Source organism: Hyaena hyaena, unplaced genomic scaffold (genome assembly GCF_003009895.1).
Source record: "Hyaena hyaena isolate Hyena2069 unplaced genomic scaffold, ASM300989v1 scaffold_405, whole genome shotgun sequence".
NCBI lineage: Eukaryota > Metazoa > Chordata > Mammalia > Carnivora > Hyaenidae > Hyaena > Hyaena hyaena.
In genome coordinates this window covers 1070588-1091262 of record NW_024081039.1, presented here as the reverse complement: position 1 = coordinate 1091262, position 20675 = coordinate 1070588, and the positions used below count along the sequence as shown (strand labels likewise).

Here is a 20675-nt window from a genome sequence, read left to right as displayed (position 1 = left end):
TGATGCGATGTTTTGGAGCAGAACATGGAGATAATAAAAGAATTACATGAAATCTATCAAAACCAGTTTGCATGGTCCTCTCACTGTGCTACGTATTACTGTCTAGGATTATAGAATAAGGTAGGAGAGTAACATCTGTAACCCTCACAAGGTGCCTTCATGACAAAGGGGAGACCCACCGAGCCTGGGAGAAGAGGAGGAGCTTGTCTCAGGCACAGAGAGGGCGTCCCTCAGGTGGGGACAGTGTATTTACCAACACTGAGGTGGGAATGTGACATTTTTCCTCCAGCACGGGAGCCCAGCTTCTCCGTGGCCTAGAAACAAATTCTGAAGCACAAACATGGCCTTCCTGACCACCCCCAGTGTCTTCCTACTTCTGCATCCCCACTCCCAATAAGTGTCCAAAGCTCGCATGGTGGACTCATTCGAGACTATTCTCTTGAGCCCATCATGCACTCACTCTTCCTTTTCCGTGCTTTGGCTCCTGCTCTTCCCTCTGTTGACCAAAATCTAATTTACTCAGAGGCAGTGAGGGAACAGTCAGGAAAGCAGGTCTGGAGCCTGACTGTGTGGGTGAGTAGCTCAGCTCTGCCCCTTACTAACTGCTGAAATGCTGGGCAAGTTACATAACTCACTGGGATTTAACTTCCTTGCCTGTACAGAGAACTACCGTGCCTACTTCACAGAGTAGTTGTGGGGCTTAACTGTGTTGATACATATCAGTACTTAGATCACAGTGGCAGGTATATACTAAGCAATTGATAAATGTTAGCTGTAATTATTGTTGGTAGTAACAGTATCACCATCGTGAGTTTTAATCTTTCAAGGTCCAGCTTAATTGCTACCTGATTCTCCTTATTTACAATTAAAATGAATCACTCCTTCATTATAAAACCTTTCCACTTCATGTATTTCTCTATGGGGACACTGACTTCATTCTGGCTTGTAGTCAAGAATCCTTTCTAGTGGTGACATTGAGTTTTAGTGACCCCTCACCACCCGGCAAGCAGGTCCTTAATATCTGGCGTGTGTTGAGAAACCCAGGGAACATTGTGTCATGTGGGTTTGCTTGCAAAGCAGGAAGCACGAATTCAAGTTGAGTAGGAAGTAAAAACAGTCAGGTGAGCAAGCTCCCGATTCTGAAAGCTTCAGCCTTCAGAAGTCGGAAAAGCACAGGAGAATTGGAGTCATTTCAGAATTTGAGAAGCATACTAAAAAGCATTTTAATGATGGCGTGCAGAAATTCGCAGCCCTGCAGCCAGAGAGGTGAAATCTCCCAGATCCATTTTTCTGAGATGCTCCTTTTTCATTACTGTCTCACTCACCTGACAGATTCTTAAATTGCATTTATTTTGTCCCAAGCAAAGAAGGTGGGCTCCGGTCTCACTCACAGGATGCCCCAACCTCCTTTTCCCATTGCACGTTTATAATTTTGCAAGGGTGTCCACCTTGGCTTTACAGCACTCCCTCAACTGTCTGATTATATGCAATAGGTAAGGCATAAAACCAATACCACAGCACCATTTTGAAGGAAAAATCTCCACAGCCGCTTAGAGAAGCACTCTACACCAAACTGTCCCATTTCCACATCGGTGGGGGCAGCGGACGATCTGGGATCAAATCCAAATCCAGGGCACACCCACATGCTCTTGGGCCAGTTGCTTAATCTCTGAGAGACTCCCCTTCCTTCTCTGCCTCCTCTGTGACCTAGAGAAAGCTGTCCCTTTCACAGGGTTGATTCACAGGGTTGGTTTGGCGATGAAATAAATCCAGGTGGAGATCTAGAGCAATGGCTGGAACGAAGCCAGCAAGTCCCAAACATTCCTCCACGCAATTCGTCCCTCATACAGGAAGCACCCGAAGTAGGAAAAGAAACCACTTCTCAGGGATTGATAGGGACAAAGGCAGCAGGGGACTGGGGTGTCCCCTCCTAGACGCAGCATGGTGCTTCAATCCATGTATTTCCATTTTGTCTGTATCCGGTCAGGCTGCATCCGGGCACAACTCTGGCCTCCAGACAGGACTGGGTTATGGTGTTTAGGGCACGGGTTCAGCAACATGGGTCACTAGGACTTCTGTGTGCCAAGCACATGCCAGCTATTAAGGATGTACAATAAGGAAGACCCAATTCCTGCATCCAAGAAGTTCACATTCCAGCCAGAATATGGACTTGGAAGCAAACAAATTATAACATGGTGGGATGAGTGTAAAATCACAAGAATGAATCAACAATAGCCAAATTATGGAAAGAACCCAAATATTCATTGACTGATGAATGAATAAAGAAAATGTGGTATATATTTACAATGGAATATTACTTGGTGATCAAAAAGAATGAAATCTTGCCATGTGCAATAACATGGATGGAACTAGAGTGTATTCTGCTAAGTGAAATAATCAAAGAAAGATAAATATATGATTGCACTCACGTGTGGAATTGGAGAAATAAAACAGGAGAACATAGGGGAAGGGAAGGAAAAAATAAGATAAAAATAGACAGGGAGGCACACTATAAGAGACTCTTTTTTTTTTTAATGTTTTATTTATTTCTAGGAGAGAGAGAGAGACACAGCGTGAGCAGGGGAGGGTCAGAGAGAGAGGGAGTCACAGACTCTGAAATAGGCTCCAGGCTCTGAGCTGGCAGTCAGCACAGAGCCCGACGCGGGGCTCGAACCCACGAACCGCGAGATCATGACCTAAGCGAAAGTCGGACGCTCAACTGACTAAGCCACCCAGGCGCCCCAAGAGACTCTTTTTTTTTTTTTTTTTTTTTTTAAGAGAAAGAGTGAGAGAGAGAATGGGGGAGGGAGCCAAGAGAGAAGGGGACAGAGGATCCAAAATGGGCTCTGCACTGACAGCAACTAGCCCAATGCAAGGAGATCATGACCTGAGCCATAGTTGGATTCTAACCGACTGAACCACCCAGGCACCACATGAGAGAGACTCTTAAATACAGGGAACAAACTGAGGGTTGCTTGGGGGGTGGGTATTGGGTGGGAAGGAGGGGCTAAATGGGTGATGGGCATTAAGGAGTTGGGATGAGCACTGTGTGTTCTATATAAGTGCGGAATCACTAAATTCTACTCCTGAAAGTATTATTAATTACGCTATATGTTAACTAGCTTGGATTTACATAAAATTTTACAAATAAAACAAAAACAAAATGGAATTCTGGAAATGGTCCTTGAGTTAAAAAAATGAAATAAACCGCAACAATCTACAGTGAAGGAGGAAGGCGGGATTCTCCTTAGGGAGGAAGCGGAGATGGCTGGGGAAGGGGGGGAACCGTGTGGGCCAAACATGTGGGACAGCCTTGCCGGGGGGCGGGAGGGGAGGGGGAGACCAAAGAGTCAATGGTGTTCTGAAATGCTGCCTGCTTTCCTTCCCCAGCCTCACAGCAAGGCTGGCCTGGCTTTCAGACCTGACAAGGGGGAAGCCCGAGAATCAGAGAACTGAGGCAGAAGAATGAGGAAAGGGGACGATCTTTGCTTGCAGGCAGGTGTCCCCTGTTCTCTCTCCCAGTCAGCTGTCATCTCTGAGCTGCTGGTCATCAGATCACAGGCAGGAAAGCTCCCCCACCTGACCACGATACAGGGGACAGGGACAGTGGAAATGTGGCAAACTGCAGGGGCGTGCGTACACGTGAGCAGATGGTCACCGCTGCTGGGATGTTCGAGAGAAACTACAGAATGTTCTCAAAGCCTGAAAGCCACAGCCCTGCCACGGCGAGTCATTTCGGGGGGCCTCACCCTCCGCTGCTCAGCTTCTACCACAGCTGTTTCCTGGAAAGGCTGCAGTCTGAGAACACAGCCACAGCAGCGTGGTGACGCTGTCCCCGAAACCTCACCCGAAATGTCGTCCCTTTTTGCTCGTGTATGTCACAGCCACAAAGAACATTGTTCCACGTAAGGCAGGAGACAGGTGAAGAACAGCTCTTGCCTCTGCGGTTCCAACTCAAACGGGGCCGGTTCATTTTCACAAAGGTAAGGTGACATGCATGCGTGTCCATCAGCAAGGCTGACGTGGGAGTGGAGATGTGTGTCTACAGATTCTCTGCCTCTCTTGTCACTTAGCCAGACGTGCATTTTCCGGGAAGCTGGTGAGGCTCACGCTTTGGCGTCCCTCACGCGCGTGGCCCCGTCCAGGGCCCCCTACCTGCTGTCATATTTGCTCACTTAAAAAAGTCTCCACAAGTTGTATAAACTTCAAGTTCTTAATATATGAATTTGCAAGTACATGGGCTTGAATCTAGAAGACCCAAAGCCTACTTGACATGGGAGAAAGGGAAATGAGCTCTTTGTCCTGAAAGGTCACTGCAGCTCACTGCTGATTTTATCCGTTCTTCCTCATTTAGGTAGATATCTTGCCACCAAAAAACCCCAAAAGTTGGGATCACAGTGGTAAGCATATAATAAGCAGTTGATAAATGTTAGTTTTAGAATCAAAGTTAATTACTGAGATAGAAATCTGCGACTTCCATGGCTTAAACTTGACCTCTTCTCTTGGAAGAGTAAAGAAATGAGAATATTATTACCTTGTTACAGACACTACTCATAATTGTAGTTATACTTTTTGTTACACCAAAAGCAACTATTTATTGAGCAGTTACTCTGTGCCAGTCTGACAAGGACTCTGCATACCTCATCTCTATCTTCATTACAACACTATGAAGTACACCCATTTCACCGATGAGGAGGGTGAGGCTTAGAGCGATTAAGTAAGTTACCTAAAATCACACTCCAATTTGGGTCTGTTTAACTTCAAAGCTTTATGCTTTATTTAGACAGAAAAGTTAAGAAGTTAGAATCTCCCACTGTCTTGGCTGAATAATCTTTTTCTTTCACCGAGTCTAATTTCATAGCAGATCCTTAATATCTAATGCACATGTCTGCCTCTTGCCAAGAAATGCGTTTGGAGGTTAAGGCGGCTTAACCAAAAGAAGTTTAAAATAGACCCCAGCTAACTGACTTTCTTTTTTAATTTTAAAAGCATATTTATGTTCTATCTCCAAACTAGACACTATGGGTGATAGTAACAATCTGAATCTGTGAAGTAGATCCACAGCAAGGTGGTAATAAACTGTATGTACACAAATTTACAAGCCACAGAAGAAATCCAACATTTGCAATAAACACAGTACAAAAACAATATAAATACAATTGAAACAAACACCACCTTAAAGAAAATTCACACCATATAACTTTGAGATAGACTTTTTTGGTTTGGCTTGGTTTCTAAATAACTCTCAAGTATTTCCTCCATTCCATGTAAATCATTATTGCCCTACAACTTTTAAGTGTATGCTAGTCAATAATATTAGAAATCACCCTCTAATTTATCAGTGTTTTTGTCTCCCACCTTCTTAGTGTCATTAACTGAGGAAAAGTTACAATCGTTGTACTCTCTACCTACCTCGCTCTCAGCACAACCTCCCCTCATGGCTGGACATGGAGATTCACCTACCTTGGCATCCACTTCAAGAGAAGAGACGGGGGACTGTTCTGGAGAGAAGGAAGTCAATTTTTCTTCACATTGGAACAACTGACGCATTTCTCTTTCCTTCCTGTCGGGCCAGTGCTGAAGCGGGGCACCCTTGGGGCCACCCAGACAGCTTCTGTGGTTACCCCCACATCACCCAGGACCCCGGGAGTGAAGCCACCCAAAGCCACACCCAGGGGCCCTTGCAGGCCAACACCTTCAGCTGGAGGACAGAGCAAGCTGACGTTCCTGAAACGTTCACCCCTACCAAGGAAACCCCAAGACAGACTAAAGGCTTCAAATACTAGAATGTTTTCACATTTGCAAGGGATTTCACACTGATCTCAAGTGTAAATGACTGGTTACGTTGTGAAGAACGGTTGCTAACTCAAGAATAACAAGACTGGCATAAGCTTTGGTGGGGGCTGGTGCGTGGGGGGTGGATTTCACTGATGTGTCCCATACAAATATGATACAAATCCCAAGTGGGAGGAACACACCCCTATCAAGAAATAAACTACAATGGCACAGGCACCTTGGAAGCCCCTTTGTCCACACTTCCAGTTACTACCTTTCCCCCAAAGGTAACTATTTTCCTGATCTCTGACACCAGAGTCGCTTTCCTGTTTTGGCACTTTGTGTACATGGACATATATAATATTAACTCTTCTGTGTCTGGCTTCTTTTGTTTACCATCTTGAGATTCAACTGTACTATTAGGGGTGTCATAGAAAACCAACCTCCATGCTTTGGAGCCAAAACATAATGCCAAGACAGAGTTTGGGATGGAGAGGAACAATAGCTTTAGTGCTTTGTGGGCCCAGGAGGCTGCTGCAGGCTGAAGGCTTCAAAAAACCTACACGGCCACCTGGAGGAAGGGATTGGGTGGGGGGGAGGTTAAAGGGAAATGCAGGATCCAGCCGGTTTCCACAGGAATTGTGTACTCGCTACCAACATCATTTGTCATATTTTCAGGGTGGTGCTGGGTTTCTGAAACAAAAGGCTAGGAGGGCAGGAGGTGAGGTTTGCAGAAGAGAGGAAAAGACATTACTTTAAAATCAAGCTTCGTTGAAGCATTAGTGCCGCCATTTTGATTTTTGTTCAACTCTATGCTCTTAAGTGGCTCTGCATGTAATTATAGTTTATTCATTCTCGCTGTGGCATTATGTCATATGAATACATAACAATCTTATCTATAGTACTATTGAGGGGCATTTGCGCTATTCATTGTTTAGGCTAGTCTGAATAGTGCTGTTAGGAAGTTCTGGTATAGTTTCTGGGTGAATCCTTGTCCGTGTTCCTGTTGGCTATGTGGCTAGACATGGAATTGTTAGCATACATTCACACTAGTAGCTGCTTCTGGTCTTGCAAAGCCGTTATACTAATTTACACTCCTATCAGAAACAAGTTCCCCCAACATTTTTTATTTGCCTTTCTTATTTTATCCATGCTGGTCAGAGTGTGTTGGCATCACATTCTGGTTTTGATTTTCATTCCCCTGATATTTAAGGTAGCTGAGCAATTTAAACATATTTCATTGGTTTATTGGTCATATAGCTATTTTGTGTAGGGCCTGCTCAAGTCTTTTGCCTATTTTACTAATGGGTTATCTGTCTTTCTGTTCTTGATTTATAGAAGTTATATATATATATACTCAGGATATGGGTCCTTTGTCAGGTATTTATATTACATATATCTTCTCCCACTCTGTGGACTTGTTTTTCTATTCCCTTAGTGGGCTCTTGACTCACCTTTGAGGGTGAAATAGTGTGAACTCTAATTGAGAAGTCAGATGATCCCCGAGAATAAAGTGCACTGTGTGGCCTTGGGAGTCACTAGACCTCTCTGAACGCTACTAGGCCTCGGTTTCCTCAACTGTAAATGAGGTTCACTTTGATCATCCCTCTGGCTCCCCAGTTGTGAAATCTTATTCTTCTGTGGCCTGAGGATGATGACCTGAGACGGTGCATTCCGTCAGGTGATGAGCGGGGGGTGAGCGGGTGGGTAGGAATTGTCTGTGAAGGGTAGTGGGTTATGACAAGAGGCAAGAGTGAATTAAGAAGGCAAGCTCTGGGGTGAGACAGACAGATCAGACTGACCTTGAGCAAACCATCTGGCCTTCCAGAGCCATTTCCTGGTGAAGGCCACAGGGTTCCCTCTTAGCTTTACAGTTCATTCCATTCATTCACAGATATTTATTATGTATTTGTTATATTAGGCCCTGCCATAGAGACTGGGGTCTAAGAAGATTTTCGTAAATAATAACTGTTATCTATTTAAGAGTAGTTTTACTAATTGTGGCATAAGATACTAAGTGAATCCATTTAGGAATATTTGGAAGAAAATGTTTTTGGAATGAGGGTACCCTATGATACTTATTTCTGAAGTAGGTGTATTACTTAGCTGAGGGTGCTGTAACAAATACCATAGGCTGTGTGGCTTAAACAACAAAATTTCATCTTCTCTTAATTCTGGAGTCTAGAAGCTCAAGATCAAAATGCTGATAGGACTGGTTTTTTTCTGGAACCCTCTGTCCTTGGCCTGTAGTTAGCTGTGTTGCCTCTGTGTCTTCACAAGATCTCTCTGTGCCTCTGTCCTAATTTCTTCTTTTCTTTAAAATATTTTATTTATTTTTGAGAGAGAGTGAGAGAGAGCACTTAAACTGGGGAGGGGCACAGAGACAGGGAGACAGAGGATCCAAAGCAGGCTCTGCACTGACATCTGACAGTCGGTCTTGAACTCACAAACCGTAAGACTGTGATCTGAGCCAAAGTTGGACCCTCAACTGACTGAGCCACCCAGGTGCCCCTAATCTCTTCTTGTTATAAGGATGCAGTCATATTGGATTATGACAACTTGACTCCTTATTTAAGGACCCCATCTCCAAATATTCCTTATTTCCAAGTACAGAATGTCACATTCTGAGGTCCTGGGGATTAGGGCTTCAACAATATGAATTTGAGGAGGGACACTTCAGACCAGAACAGCAGGATGTAGTAAGAAAATGCTAGAGCTTCTATTTATATTTATTTTTTTTTTAAAGCTAAAACTTAAACGTGATGAACGTTTAATGAATGGATCCATCATTGACTATATCACCATGGGAATAAACATAACTTTGGGATACAAGCTTAAAAATTGCTTCTGCAAGGGGGGCAAAATGTAAGCAGTCGGGAGACCACGGGCCTAAGGCCTTGGGCTGCAGCAGACAGCAGGGAAGCGTAGGCAAAGTGGGTGTTAGGGGCACCTGGCTGGCTCGGTGGGTGGAGCGGGCAACTCTTGATCTTGCGGTTGTGAGTTCGACCTCCACATTGGGTATAGAGATTACTTAAAAATAAAATCTTAAACAACAACAACAACAAAAAGATGGGAGTGGAAATTGAGCAGTATCGGTTCGATCACATCTAAAACTAAAGCGAGGTGACAGGGCTGGCCTGGGGCTTAGACCAGAGGAGCAGTAGAAGGGGAGAGTGCCAGGGTTGGTGAGTGAGCGGGAGCGAGGCAAAGAGGGCGAACGTGATAAATCACCAAGGCACACCTTCTGAAGTCTCCATGTGGTGGGTTTTAGCCCTCTTCTTCTGTAAGCATCCCTGCCTGTAAAGTCAGGCTCGTCACGAGTCTTGCTCCAGATGATGAAACGTGTGCGGAGGTGACCCCTGCCTCCCGTGAGCAGCACCTTCCTAGCCAGCACACGGGGCCACTGTTCCCTGTCCCTTCCCCTCCCCTCAAGGATTCTGGCACCAGGCTGCTCCATCAGTCTGGTCCCAGTGTGGAGAAGACAGGGGACAGAGCCATAGCAGACCTCTGATGGTCACGTAGTGTGGGTGACAAGTACATCTTTGTTGTTATCAACCACCAAGAGTCTAGGGTCATTTGCTTCTGCAGCTAACTTAGCCCGGGCTGACGGATACAGTGTAATTTTCCATACACGCAGAACTGATCAACTATTTAAGAACCACTGTCGCATAAAAATCATCCAGTCGGAGAAATGCCCCCTGGGGGCCCCTGCCGTGCCCCAAGTTATCATTTAGTTATTAGATCTTGGGTATGGGGTCTCGAGGATGGGGTGGAGGTAGCCAGGATCAGGGGAGGAAGGACCCAAGGGGCCCGGAGCAGCAGCCATTTCCAGGTACAGAGGAATTTCAGTCCCATTTGCTCGTGCTTCCCAGCTGACGGCAGATCGAAGTATAGGCATCTCTTAGGTAATCTTGCTACCACATACTTTCTCAGTGCAGGACTCTCACTTTAGATATGTGTCAGACACAAGTTTCTTTTCTTTTCCATTACAGCATCAAATTCCTCAGGCCCACGTGTTTTGGCATTGTCCTCTTTGTCATCAAATTGTTATTATCGCTGGCCTGGCATGACTCCATGGTCCATCTGAGTAACATGCTCACGGGCACAAAGGCAGGAAAACTCGAACGTTCATAAGACTGGATCTGGATAGAGAGGGGCCGCAGATCACAGACAGCACTGCGAGACCCAACTGTGCCTGTTAATATCCTTTTTGTCTGGTGACATGGCTATGATTATTAGGTCCACACTTCCCTAATAAAGGCACTGACAAGGCCGATCCCTATTTTAAAGAGTTTGTGTTTAAGAGACTTGATTCGAGGGGCACCTGGATGGCTCGGTTCGTTAAGTGTCCGACTTCGGCTCAGGACATGATCTCACTGTGGGTTCAAGCCCCACGTTGGGCTCTGTGCTGACAGCTCAGACCCTGGAGCCTGCTTCCAATCTGTGTCTCTTTTTCTCTGCCCCTCCCCTGCTCACGCTTTGTCTCTCTCTGCCTCTCAAAAAAATAAACATTAAAAAAATTTTTTTAAAAAAGAGACTGGATTCAAAGGAAGAGAGCATGCAGCATCTGCAAGACGATGGCTAATCCCCGCCGTGAGAAACAAACCAGAGATTCATTCCACTGACTGCACAGAAACTAAACATTCTAAACTATGGCCGAATACCAGAGATTTATGAGCAGCTATGAGCCGGTGTGTTTATACTTCAGTGCTTATGATGGACGTTCATTCTTGGCCGACTGAGGGTGCTGGACACAGCAGCTAGTGAACGGCCAGCACCAGAGTGATTTTATTCCTTGGCCCCACAGCGTGTATGCCAATGGGGCAGCATATGAAAGCATAGCACATAGCACTTTTGTAAGCATTGTAACCTACTGAGCCTAGAGAATTCAAGCCCTCCTATTTACAGAAAATGTAGAGATCATATCTTAGTAACCTTTGTAGCCTTAGCTCCAGCTCAAGGCTGACACAAAGTGAATGTTCAATGTACGTGTTGAACAAATGAACCAGCTGTTCTGAAGAGACCATTTTATCCATTTCTGGAGCACATTCAATGTGCCATATGCCAAGATCATTTAATGAATGTTCTTTGATAGTTAAAATTGGAGGGCAGTACCCAGTGCATATGAGCTAAAGTCATGCAAACACTTTTTAAAATTCAGGTGTGCCTGGGTGGCTCAGTCAGTTAAGGGTCAGACTCTTCGGTTCAGGTCATGATCTCGCAGTTTGTGGGTTCGAGCCCTGCATGTCAGCAAAGACGCTGCTTGGGATTCTGTCTCCCTCTCTCTCTCTGTGCCCCCGCCCCCCACTTGCTCTCTATTTCTCTCTCAAAGTAAATAAAAATAAGCTTAAAGATTTTTAATTCACATTTACATGTTTTCTGTAATTTCTGCACATGCTGAGTTTCAATTACACTGTAACTTAAAGTCTATGCATTACTAACGCACTATCCCAGCAGCCTTTTAGGACACTCATTTGAATTAGGAAGTTCCTAAAAGGCTGTGGAGCAACCTCTAGAAGATGTCCCAAACCCCGCAGCACAAATGCAGATGTCCACTCAGAAACTGTTCACTCTTGCTTTGCACATGATTCTAAGACACTTACCCAGGGGGCCTCCAGGTCCGCAGCAAAGTAGTGACAGCAAATTAGAAAGCAGTGGAAAGACCCATTTGGCCGAGGAGCGTGGTGCCGCTCAGAGCCCAGAACTCAGCAGGCAGAAGGACACGTAAAATGGGATCTCGGGTGAAGCTGGGAATGTCGGGAAGCCAGATGAAGACATGGCAGAATTAGAACCACATGTGAGGCACAAAGACTGAAACACTGGAACAGGTGACTCGAAGCCAGGTAACAGGAAGGGAACAAAACTGCGAAGGAAAATACAGTTAGCTTAGGTCAGGTGTCCAAGGCAGAGCAGCCTTCGTCTCTCACTGCGGGCTCTCTGCTCACCAGCCCTCTGCTTCCCACAAGGGAGAAGGTGATTGCATCTTTTTCCACTCCCCAGTCCTCTCTTAGTTAGGCGTGAGGCAAAACAGATGCCCCTGGGGAAATCAATCATTCATTCAATCAGTTTTAATTACATACCTGCTTGTGCAGGGCATAATGGAAGGGGTGGGGGATGGTATATCAGTGAATAAAAGGGCTCTGCCTACATGGAACTTAGATTCATAGGGTTGAAACAGGGTTTCTGATGGATTGAAAGTGAGCTCTGTAGCTTAATTCTATTATATTTCAAGGGCTGGTGGTCAGTGCTTCATGGGAGGATGGGAAGTGGGTTTTAGCAATTGTACTTTCGAGAGGTGAGAGGTGATAGCCTGATTTCAAGGACCTAGTAAGACCAGAAAAAACAGCCCCTCCAACCAAAGATCTTAGCCGCCAAGCACATGCAAACAGGTGCCCATACTCCAGTCCTTCTTGGAAAGTGCTGTACAATTACTAATGTTCAGAAAAACCCCCGTATACAACCGTATATATAGGTCAGTTTGGTTAAAGCGGCCAGGAAGTGTGCAGCATTTCACAAAATTCTCCACCCAGGATTTTTTTTTTTTTTTTTAGTGGTACTTATAGGAAAAAAAACCATCTCATTTATCTGTAAATTTACCTTTCTAAAGGAGGATTTCGTTCAGAGCTGAAGTTTCCTAATCCTGGATTTCCAGAAAGACCGTAACTAGTTTCTCACTTTGGTCATCATTCATATTCAGAAATCCCTCTGCAGCGTATTACTAGACCTCCGAATCTATTTGAATATTAAAATTAGTTCATACACTACAAGCTGGAGGGAGGGGCCGGACGACTCTTACTGCCGGAATGGCTTTTGTCCATTTGTTTTGTTTTCGATGATGCCGGGATACCTCGCGGGTTCCCATGGACGCCACGCTGGGAAGGGCGGGGGGAGGGGCGGGTCCCGCGTCCCCAGCCCCGTTAGCCGGGAGAGGGAGGGGCCCTGGAGCCGCGCGGGCCCGCGGCGGGGGCGGGGCGAGACGCGAGCCCGAGGGGCGGGGCCTGAGTGCGCCTGCGCGGTGCGCACTACTCAGGGAGGCGGAGGCGACGCGCAGGAGGAAAGATGGAAGACTACCAAGCTGCCGAGGAGGTAACCGCTGGGTCAGCGACGGGAAGGGTGGAGGCCGAGAGCCCCGGGCGCGGGTGGGCGGCGGCAGCCAGGGGCGTGTGTGGGCACCCGGGCCGTGTCTGGACGTGGGCAGCGGCAGTCCAGGGCGCAGGCTGACGGCACCGGCGCCCTGCCGAGCGCTTCGCGGTGACCCCCGGCCTGGCCTGCTCCGGGCGTCGTCATCCTGCCCGGGGGAGGGGCGGTCGGGGCGCGGAAGGGGCTCCCCGCGCGGCGGCGCGAGCTCTCCGTTCTTCCGGGAGGGGCCCCACAGCCCTGGGACTTTTCTCAGTGCGGGGAGGAGGAAGCACCCCGCCACGCCTCTCCCGTCCCCGGGCATCCCCGGGGCGCGCCCCCCGCCAGCCCCACGCCCTGGGCCAGCCCGGTGCCCGCGGCGCCCCTGGCCCAGCCGCGCCCGGGACCTGGCCCCGCGCCGGCGCGTCACGCCCCCGAACCGCTCCACACTCGCGGCCCAGCCGCGCCCCCGGACCTTGCTTCCCGCCGGCATGGCCGCCGGGAGAGTGCTGTCACTCGCTCGCTTTATTCCGTGGCGCAGACCCCTACCCTGGACTAGGGGCTCCACGTCCACGCGTGGGGAAGGCTGAAGGCCGCGTGGGCGTCTGCTGTTTTCACGCAAGACTACAGAGTGACATGCACGCGTGGCACGCACGTACAGACACATCTTCCGAGTCCCTTCAGCCATGGATTTGATGCACCTGCAAAATGCCGAAGTGCACAGTAGGAGAGCCTGCCTTTGTCTTCCGTTCCACACCTTGTTCTAAAGTGCGGTGCTTCCATCCACCGTGGCCACCGTCCCTTAAGTTTAATTTTCAGTTTGAGATGTCAGTATGATAAACTCCTACTTGTGGGGAAAAAGAATCTGTCCTTGCCTCAATGAAGAAGCAGCAGGGTAAAGCACACCATTATTTGCCAAGCAGAAGACATTCTAACAGCGTGCTGTTAACATGGCTTTCCTTCAGTTTAACACGCAGTCGGGAACTAGAGCTGATGGATGCTCCTCTTATAGAAAATATTTGCCCGTTTTCCTCTTGCTAAGTAATAATTCTTGTCGAAATAAATTGAGTCCTACAGATTATGCAGCCTATCAAAAATAAAAACGATAGATGAATTTGGTAAAGTTTGCTGTTTTGCCATTTTTGAAACTTAGTTTAAGCAAGGATTTCTGGAGGGGGAAAGAATCTAATGCTTGTGCCACTCGAATGGCAGTGCTGTTATCAGTGTTTGAGTGCTGGTACGGAACCAAATGGATACAGGGTGCATGAGCAGCTAGCAAAGGCAAAGCTTTTCCCTGGAAACTGATATAGGGAAATGGCATGTATTATAGGAGTATATAAAACTTTAAGAAAGGAAATGACCCTGTAAGAGAAACCTTAATACTGGCATTTTAATTCTGGCTCCCAGCAGTGAGGTGGCTAAGTGACTTCGTTATTCCAGATCTCACAGATCTGAGAATTGAAGACGCTGAACAGGGCATCTGTTTTACAGGAGATAAAGCCCTAGGCCCTTATAAGGGGAGGATAAAACAGCGACTTCTTCCTAGTAGGCTAATCCATGCCAGTCCTGACAGCTTCTGAACTAAGCCTTTTCTGCATATCCTCTAATTTCATGTCAGTATCTGGACCTTTGTAAGACTGTTCTCAACTCCTTGTTCATATTTCTTGTAAAAGTTGAAACTGCCCAGTGGAATCTGTACGCCTCTGCTTTTCCACTAAACCTCTACTGAAGTACCCCTCAACCTTTTCCTAGCCATGTGGATAGTTACACAGGGATTTTCCTGTATGGTTAAGGGTCACTGAAGTCCCCTGGAAGGATCCTTTAAACCTCAAGAACTCATTTAACCTGTAAGATACTGCAAATTTTCATTCATTTGGTGAGCTGGCTTTGTCTCCAAGGATGCCTTCCTAGTTGAGCAAGTGAGAGGGCTTCAAGACAGTCAGCTCTAGATCCACCTGGAAAGAAAAGGGGCGTTGCTCGGAGAGGGCCCCAGTGGACAGCATCCTGGTAGGGAGGGAAAAAGCAAAAAGCAGGGTGCTCTGACTTTCTTCACCAGGATTCACAATGACGGAGGGCCTCGGGCTGTCCTCTAGAAGGGTGTCCAGAGCTAAGTATTGTTCCCAAGATTCAGACAGAACCTTGTGTCCGTTCAGATGTACAGTATGTGTAAAGAAAACCCACCTGTAAACTCCGGCCACTAGATCCCTGCGGCAGCCCACCCCCCAGCTCACCCGGCCACACCTGTGGAGAACAGCTGTGCTGGCAGCTGGTTTCATCGCCCTGAGGTAGGACAGCATCAAGAAGGAAACATAATTATCCAAAACTGTTCAGTCATTGTACTTTATCACTAATGCTGGTTAAAAACAGAAACTGAAATAGCTTGTTTCTTCTTCTTTTTTTAGAAATGTCTTAAGTTTCAAACCTCCTAATCAGTTTACATCAGGAAGAGTGTTCGTTAAACAAAAGTCAAGTCAGTCATTAAACTTACATTTGTTAATGATCCCAGCAGCCAGTGAAATGGCTAGAGAGATGGAATCTAAAGTGGAGTCTGTGTTTTGGACCATGGCATGATTAAAACAAAGCAAAAACCTTTAAATTATATCATTGTCTACACTCCTGACCGTACCAGCTCTGTGATCCTCAAAGAGCCACTTGGTGTTTCTGAGTCTCTTTGTAGCGTTTTCCTTGGTAAAATGAACAATCTAGTTCAGTCATTTCTAAGTCTTCATTTCTAAATTATGTTCATTACCTAAATTTGCATTACTCAGTGCAGTGGAAACAGATCTTTTAAAGCCATGAAACTTAACTAATTTTCTTCTTTACAGACTGCTTTTGTTGTTGATGAAGTGAGCAACATTGTAAAAGAGGTAAGAGGAAAAATGCTTATTTTTTAAATGTTGATTAATGGCTTTATGAGTGAAACTAATGTGTCTTAAATACTGTCTTGGAATTGTTTCAACTGAGCCTGTGTGTTTTGGCATTTCAAATAACAGTTTTTACTTCAATGAATACGTAGATAAGAATTACTCCCATATTATGTAAATTATATACTTTAAACCAGACAGGAAATTTTATGTACTGGCATTATTATTGAATGTTACTAAGGTTTCATTCTATAACCTTTTAGCATAAAAGACTCCTGGTCATGGTATATAAATAAATGTTTCTGGTGTTGAATAAAGAGTGAATGTAAAAAAAAAAAAAAAGAAAAAGAATAGCTTCCAGTTATTTCAGTTACTTAAGACCTGGTGATCCAAATCTGCTTGTTTTTGTTATATTCCTAAACTACCTATTTTATCATTATTGACCATAGTACCTCCCTTAGATGATGTCAGTAGAAGACAAAATAGGATATTTGTTCTTCATTCATTTAAAAAATACATTTTAAGTGGGCATTAGCGAGTTAAAGGAGTTTACGGTACGGGGCAGGGAAAGGCAGGCATTTATCAATAATCACAGTGGGAAATGTAAACTGGTATTCCCTGTGTGGTTACTGCTGTATAGTAAGTGGTGCTATGAGGAATTTGACCCATCTGCTGAGTGCACGGCTAGAATCTGGAGAATGAGTAGGAGTAGCATTAACTGCAAAAAGAAGGGGCTAACATTCCAGGCAGTGCACCTGTGCAAAGGCCCTGTGGTGGGACTGTGCTTGGTGTGTTTGAGGGACTGAAATGAGGCAGATGGGGCTGGAGTAGTACAGAGCACTGGGGGAGACTAGGGCAAGAATGAGACCAGAAAGGTAGGTCCCCTTCCCTTCCTGTGTAAATTGAGGCCAGAGTGTGAAGCCATTAGCCAGAAAAAAGCCATTAGATGATCAAAGTTTAACAGTACCAGTTGAGATTATGTGTGTAATGGGGAATTGACTCCAATGCAAACAAAGTACTGACTAATGCCACCGTACTAAGAACCACAACCTGTTTTCCTGACCAACACCAAGAAGCAGCATGATGTCGCCCACCATATACATTATTCACTGTCTTACACACCATCTGCTGGTCGTGCAGGATCTGTAGTGGTGCACTTTGCAGTTTTCTTACACACGGTTTTCACAAACACAGGGGTAGGGGGAGCCACACCAGACCTGTGACACGCGGGCCTGGCTTGTTGTGACGTCCCCTTTGCTCTCGCTGGCTTTCGGCCTCCTCTCAGACTGCTGCCTGCAGCGGGTACGGTTGAAAGTAGACCTTCCTGGGGTCTGTGGGAGCGTGAAGTAATATCCGTGGTACCTTCTCGTGGTCTCCGGCCTCAACAGCTTTTTTGCCCATGGAAGTAGGTTATTTCTTCACTTGAGCTATTTTAAGGATTGAGTAGTGATAAATTTCGGTGCATCCAAAAGCGGAGTTTTCCTCCCTCCCTGAAAAACACTGAATTCCAAAGTGTGTGTGGACAGAGTTTGCCAGTTAGAGGTTTAGCTTGAGTGGTGCCTCCCCCTTTCTTTGACCAATGTCCAGATCTAGTAATAACCAGGCCCCTTAAACCAGGAGTGCCCATGTCCCAACCCCATTTTATGCTCCGAGCCAGGGAGGAGACAGAACACGTCAGGATGAGGAGGAGCTAGGACGGTGGTGGGTGGGGGGAAGGCCAGGTGCTGAATGGGGTATGGTTCATGTCACCACTCGAGAGTCCCAGGGTAGACCGGTAGAAATCAGGGTGTGACTTTTAGGTAGCTTCTTGTTCCCCAGAAGCAAGATCACTGAGCTTCTGTCCCAAGACAACAGACCCTACTCCATCTCCAGTGTGCACAGCTCTGAGCCCAGGACTGGTTTTCTCTGCTTCTCGGTAGACAGAACTGGGCCCTCACCAAATGTTCTTATTTTAGGTCATAACTGTCATCAGAACTCAGGTTTCTGGCTTCCAGCACAGCAAGTTAGCAGAGGAATAGAGAAGAAAGCGGCTTAGAGGCAGGCACACAGGCAATCAGCATAGAAGGCCCAGAAACTCTTCAAATGGTGATAGCGTCACTACAGAGCAAGAGCAGAGAAAGCAGCCGTATGGACCCCTGAAGAACCTCTGAAGTACACATGAGCCAGGATGCAACACAGAAAACTACCAGGAATTTCACATAAAGAGAAAAATTCATCATAAACTTACTTTAATAATTTTTGTAGTATACAGGGCTCTTTTTTTGTTATCTGAAAAATGTACTTTGTGTTAACATAGTCCCAGAAGGTGCTGGATAAAGGAAGCACTTTTGAATACGTGATTACTTGGATAGGTTTGTACATTGTCAGTTGTACAGACAGCCAACAAAGAGCCCTATATCTACTATATTTTTAAGAAAGGAATAAGCAGGGTCCCCTGGGCGGCTCGGTTGGTTGAGCATCCGACTCTTTGATTTTGGCTCAGGTCATGATCCCAGGGTTGTGGGATCGAGTCCTGCCTCTTCTCTTTCTCAAAAAACAAAAACAAAAACAAAAAAATCCCCAAAATAGCCAAAGGATATATTTTCTAGCCTCAGTAGGAAAAAAAAAAGTGTTATCTCCAGGTACCAATGGCAACAGTAAACATTAAATTCATTCAAAATGTTTTTAAAAATTGACACTCATATAAGTGTGGATTTTAAAAAATCAATATAAACCTTAATGAAATAGAACACTAATAAACAAAGGATGTATTTGCACAAGACTTCTCTTGGTTACAAATAAGCTTGCAAATAAGCTTACGTTCCGTGCAGATTGTATTTCAGTTCTTAGGGTGATTAACTCAGTACTACCTGGAAGGTGTTGGGTGTGTTCTGCCGTCAGTGACCTCTGTGCTTTGCGTCCCAGGCTATAGAAAGTGCCATCGGCGGCAACGCCTATCAGCACAGCAAAGTGAACCAGTGGACCGCAAACGTAGTCGAGCAGACTCTGAGCCAACTCACCAAGCTGGGCAAGCCATTTAAATACATCGGTAATACATTTTTGCTTCTCGAATATACTGTTGGTGGTTCTTTAAATACTGACGAGAGGCGCGTGTGGCGGTGTGGTGTCTGACCTCAGAGTTCCCAGTAGGGGTAGTTGCCGTGTTGTGCGCAGTACCTCCCACCTGCTGGGACTGGCAGGGCGCACGGCACACGGTCGCCCAGCGCCGCAGATCAGATGCTTTTAGGACAGGCATGTGGTGAAGGAAAGGGAAGGGTGTGACATGTCATGATCACAGGACCAGGCAGTCTACCCTGATAATATTTATCATGGACATCAACCACGTGATCTACACACATATGCCCAAAGTAGGCTAAAGTAGGGGTGCCAAGTAGGCCTCTCTGATACAAGTCTGTTTTAATTGAAGTGACCTGTGTAATTATGCAGAAGAATGGAGCGGGGTTACACACGGCAAGTTCCTGCTTCTGGGACAGCTCTACGGACGGTATGGTTTTCCCCGTGTTTTGTGAAGGCACGTTGTGGCCTTTTCCCTGAAAGCCTTGAGGTGCCTCCTGGACTCTGCTGAGATCTAGAGCATTCAGAGCAGTATTTTGTGAAATACGTGCTTGGACGTTTCCAGTGTTCGAATGCATACTTATTAGTGGCGCCTGGGTGGCTCAGTTGGTTAAGCATCCGACTTCGGCTCAGGTCATGATCTCGCAGTTCTTGAGTTTGAGCCCCGCGTCTGGCTCTGTGCTGACAGCTCAGAGCCTGGAGCCTGCTTCGGATTCTTTGTCTCCTCTTTCTGCCTCTCCCCTGCTTGAGTTCTGTCTGTCTCAAAAATTAAGTTTTGAATGCATGCTTTTTAGAGTCACCTTTAACACACTGCCTAGAAAAGAGACTTACTAGTCTTCTTTATTTGTGTGCCGTAAAGAAATGTGACAAGTCAGAAAATGGAGCCCCGTCTTCCTGAGTTGAGTGCGGCTGTGCCTTCTTCCCCACAGGCAGCTGCACCGTGCGGTGGGAGAACAAGACCATGTACTGCATCGTCAGCGCCTTCGGGCTGTCCATCTGAGCCACCGCTGGCCTCCGCCCCGCTTCCCTCCCGGCCCGCAGGGAGGCAGTGAACGCCTTTCTCATCCTCCTTCAGCGTGGTTCTCGGGGCGCTCTCCAGATGGAGGGAAAAGCCAAAGGCCCGCCCTATTCTGTGAACGGCACCCCCAGGTCAGAGACGCACCATCCCGGACAGTCAGGCCTCTGCTGCCATTCGTCTTAACTCTGAATATTTCTTTTCAAAGGTGCTAAAAACCGAAATCTGCTAGTTTGAAACTTTCTCTACTCTGATTCAGATACACTAATTTTCCATACTTTATACTTTGGTTAGAGTAATAAATTATTCCAGTTTAAAGTCTGTGTTTGTCTTCCCAGTCTAAATAATACCACAAATGAATTCTTCAAATTTCGTTAGTGACTTTAGAATCTAAAACTGCAAAAACAAAAAAGGAAAAGTTGCAGTTTGGCTTTGGTCCTCTCCAGTATAATGAATTGCTGCTTTTACCCGCAGGACTGGGATCGCGTTGCTTTCTGGGAGTGGGTGAGCTGGTCCCTACTCCAGCCAGAGGGCTCTAGTCCCCACACACCACCCAGTCTCCATTTTTCAGTAGCAGTCAGTCACCAAAAACATGTTGTAGTACTTCAGGGCTTCCGAGATGCTTTCGTAACATTCACTTTGTGTCCACAGTTAGACCATTATTTATAAGTCCGTAAACACGTTTGGAGGTTATCTGATGGATTTAAAATCTTATCCAAGTGAGGGGAGAGGTCACCCCAGTCTGTGATCTCATCTCGGTGCTCACCCACACGCCACGTTCACACAGCCATAAAGACCAGCTTCCATGTCTGCTTGCTGAAATGAAAACTCTCCTTTTGTCCCTGAAGCAC

The 20675-nt window shown here is 46.2% G+C and overlaps 2 protein-coding genes across 6 annotated transcripts in view; one reads left to right on the top strand and one right to left on the bottom strand.

Annotated features, from left to right (window-relative positions):
• Positions 1 to 12593, bottom strand: part of SYTL3 (synaptotagmin like 3) — a 99377-nt gene extending 86784 nt beyond the window's left edge. For 2 of the 5 annotated variants that reach the window (XM_039252099.1, XM_039252101.1), the window contains exon 1: positions 5464 to 5587. The gene's annotated coding sequence lies outside the window, so the exon portion shown is untranslated. Of the gene's footprint in view, positions 1 to 5463; positions 5588 to 11378; positions 11639 to 12372 lie in introns of those variants that run through there. The other 3 variants (XM_039252098.1, XM_039252100.1, XM_039252102.1) reach the window with 3 other exon arrangements.
• A 183-nt stretch (positions 12594 to 12776) lies between these two features.
• DYNLT1 (dynein light chain Tctex-type 1) lies at positions 12777 to 20145 on the top strand. Its single transcript, XM_039252105.1, has 5 exons — positions 12777 to 12861; positions 15717 to 15758; positions 18660 to 18783; positions 19162 to 19239; positions 19739 to 20145. The coding sequence occupies exons 1-5, from the start codon at positions 12835 to 12837 to the stop codon at positions 19807 to 19809; spliced, it is 342 nt and encodes a 113-aa protein (XP_039108036.1). The 5' UTR covers positions 12777 to 12834; the 3' UTR covers positions 19810 to 20145.
• The last annotated feature ends 530 nt before the right edge of the window (positions 20146 to 20675 follow it).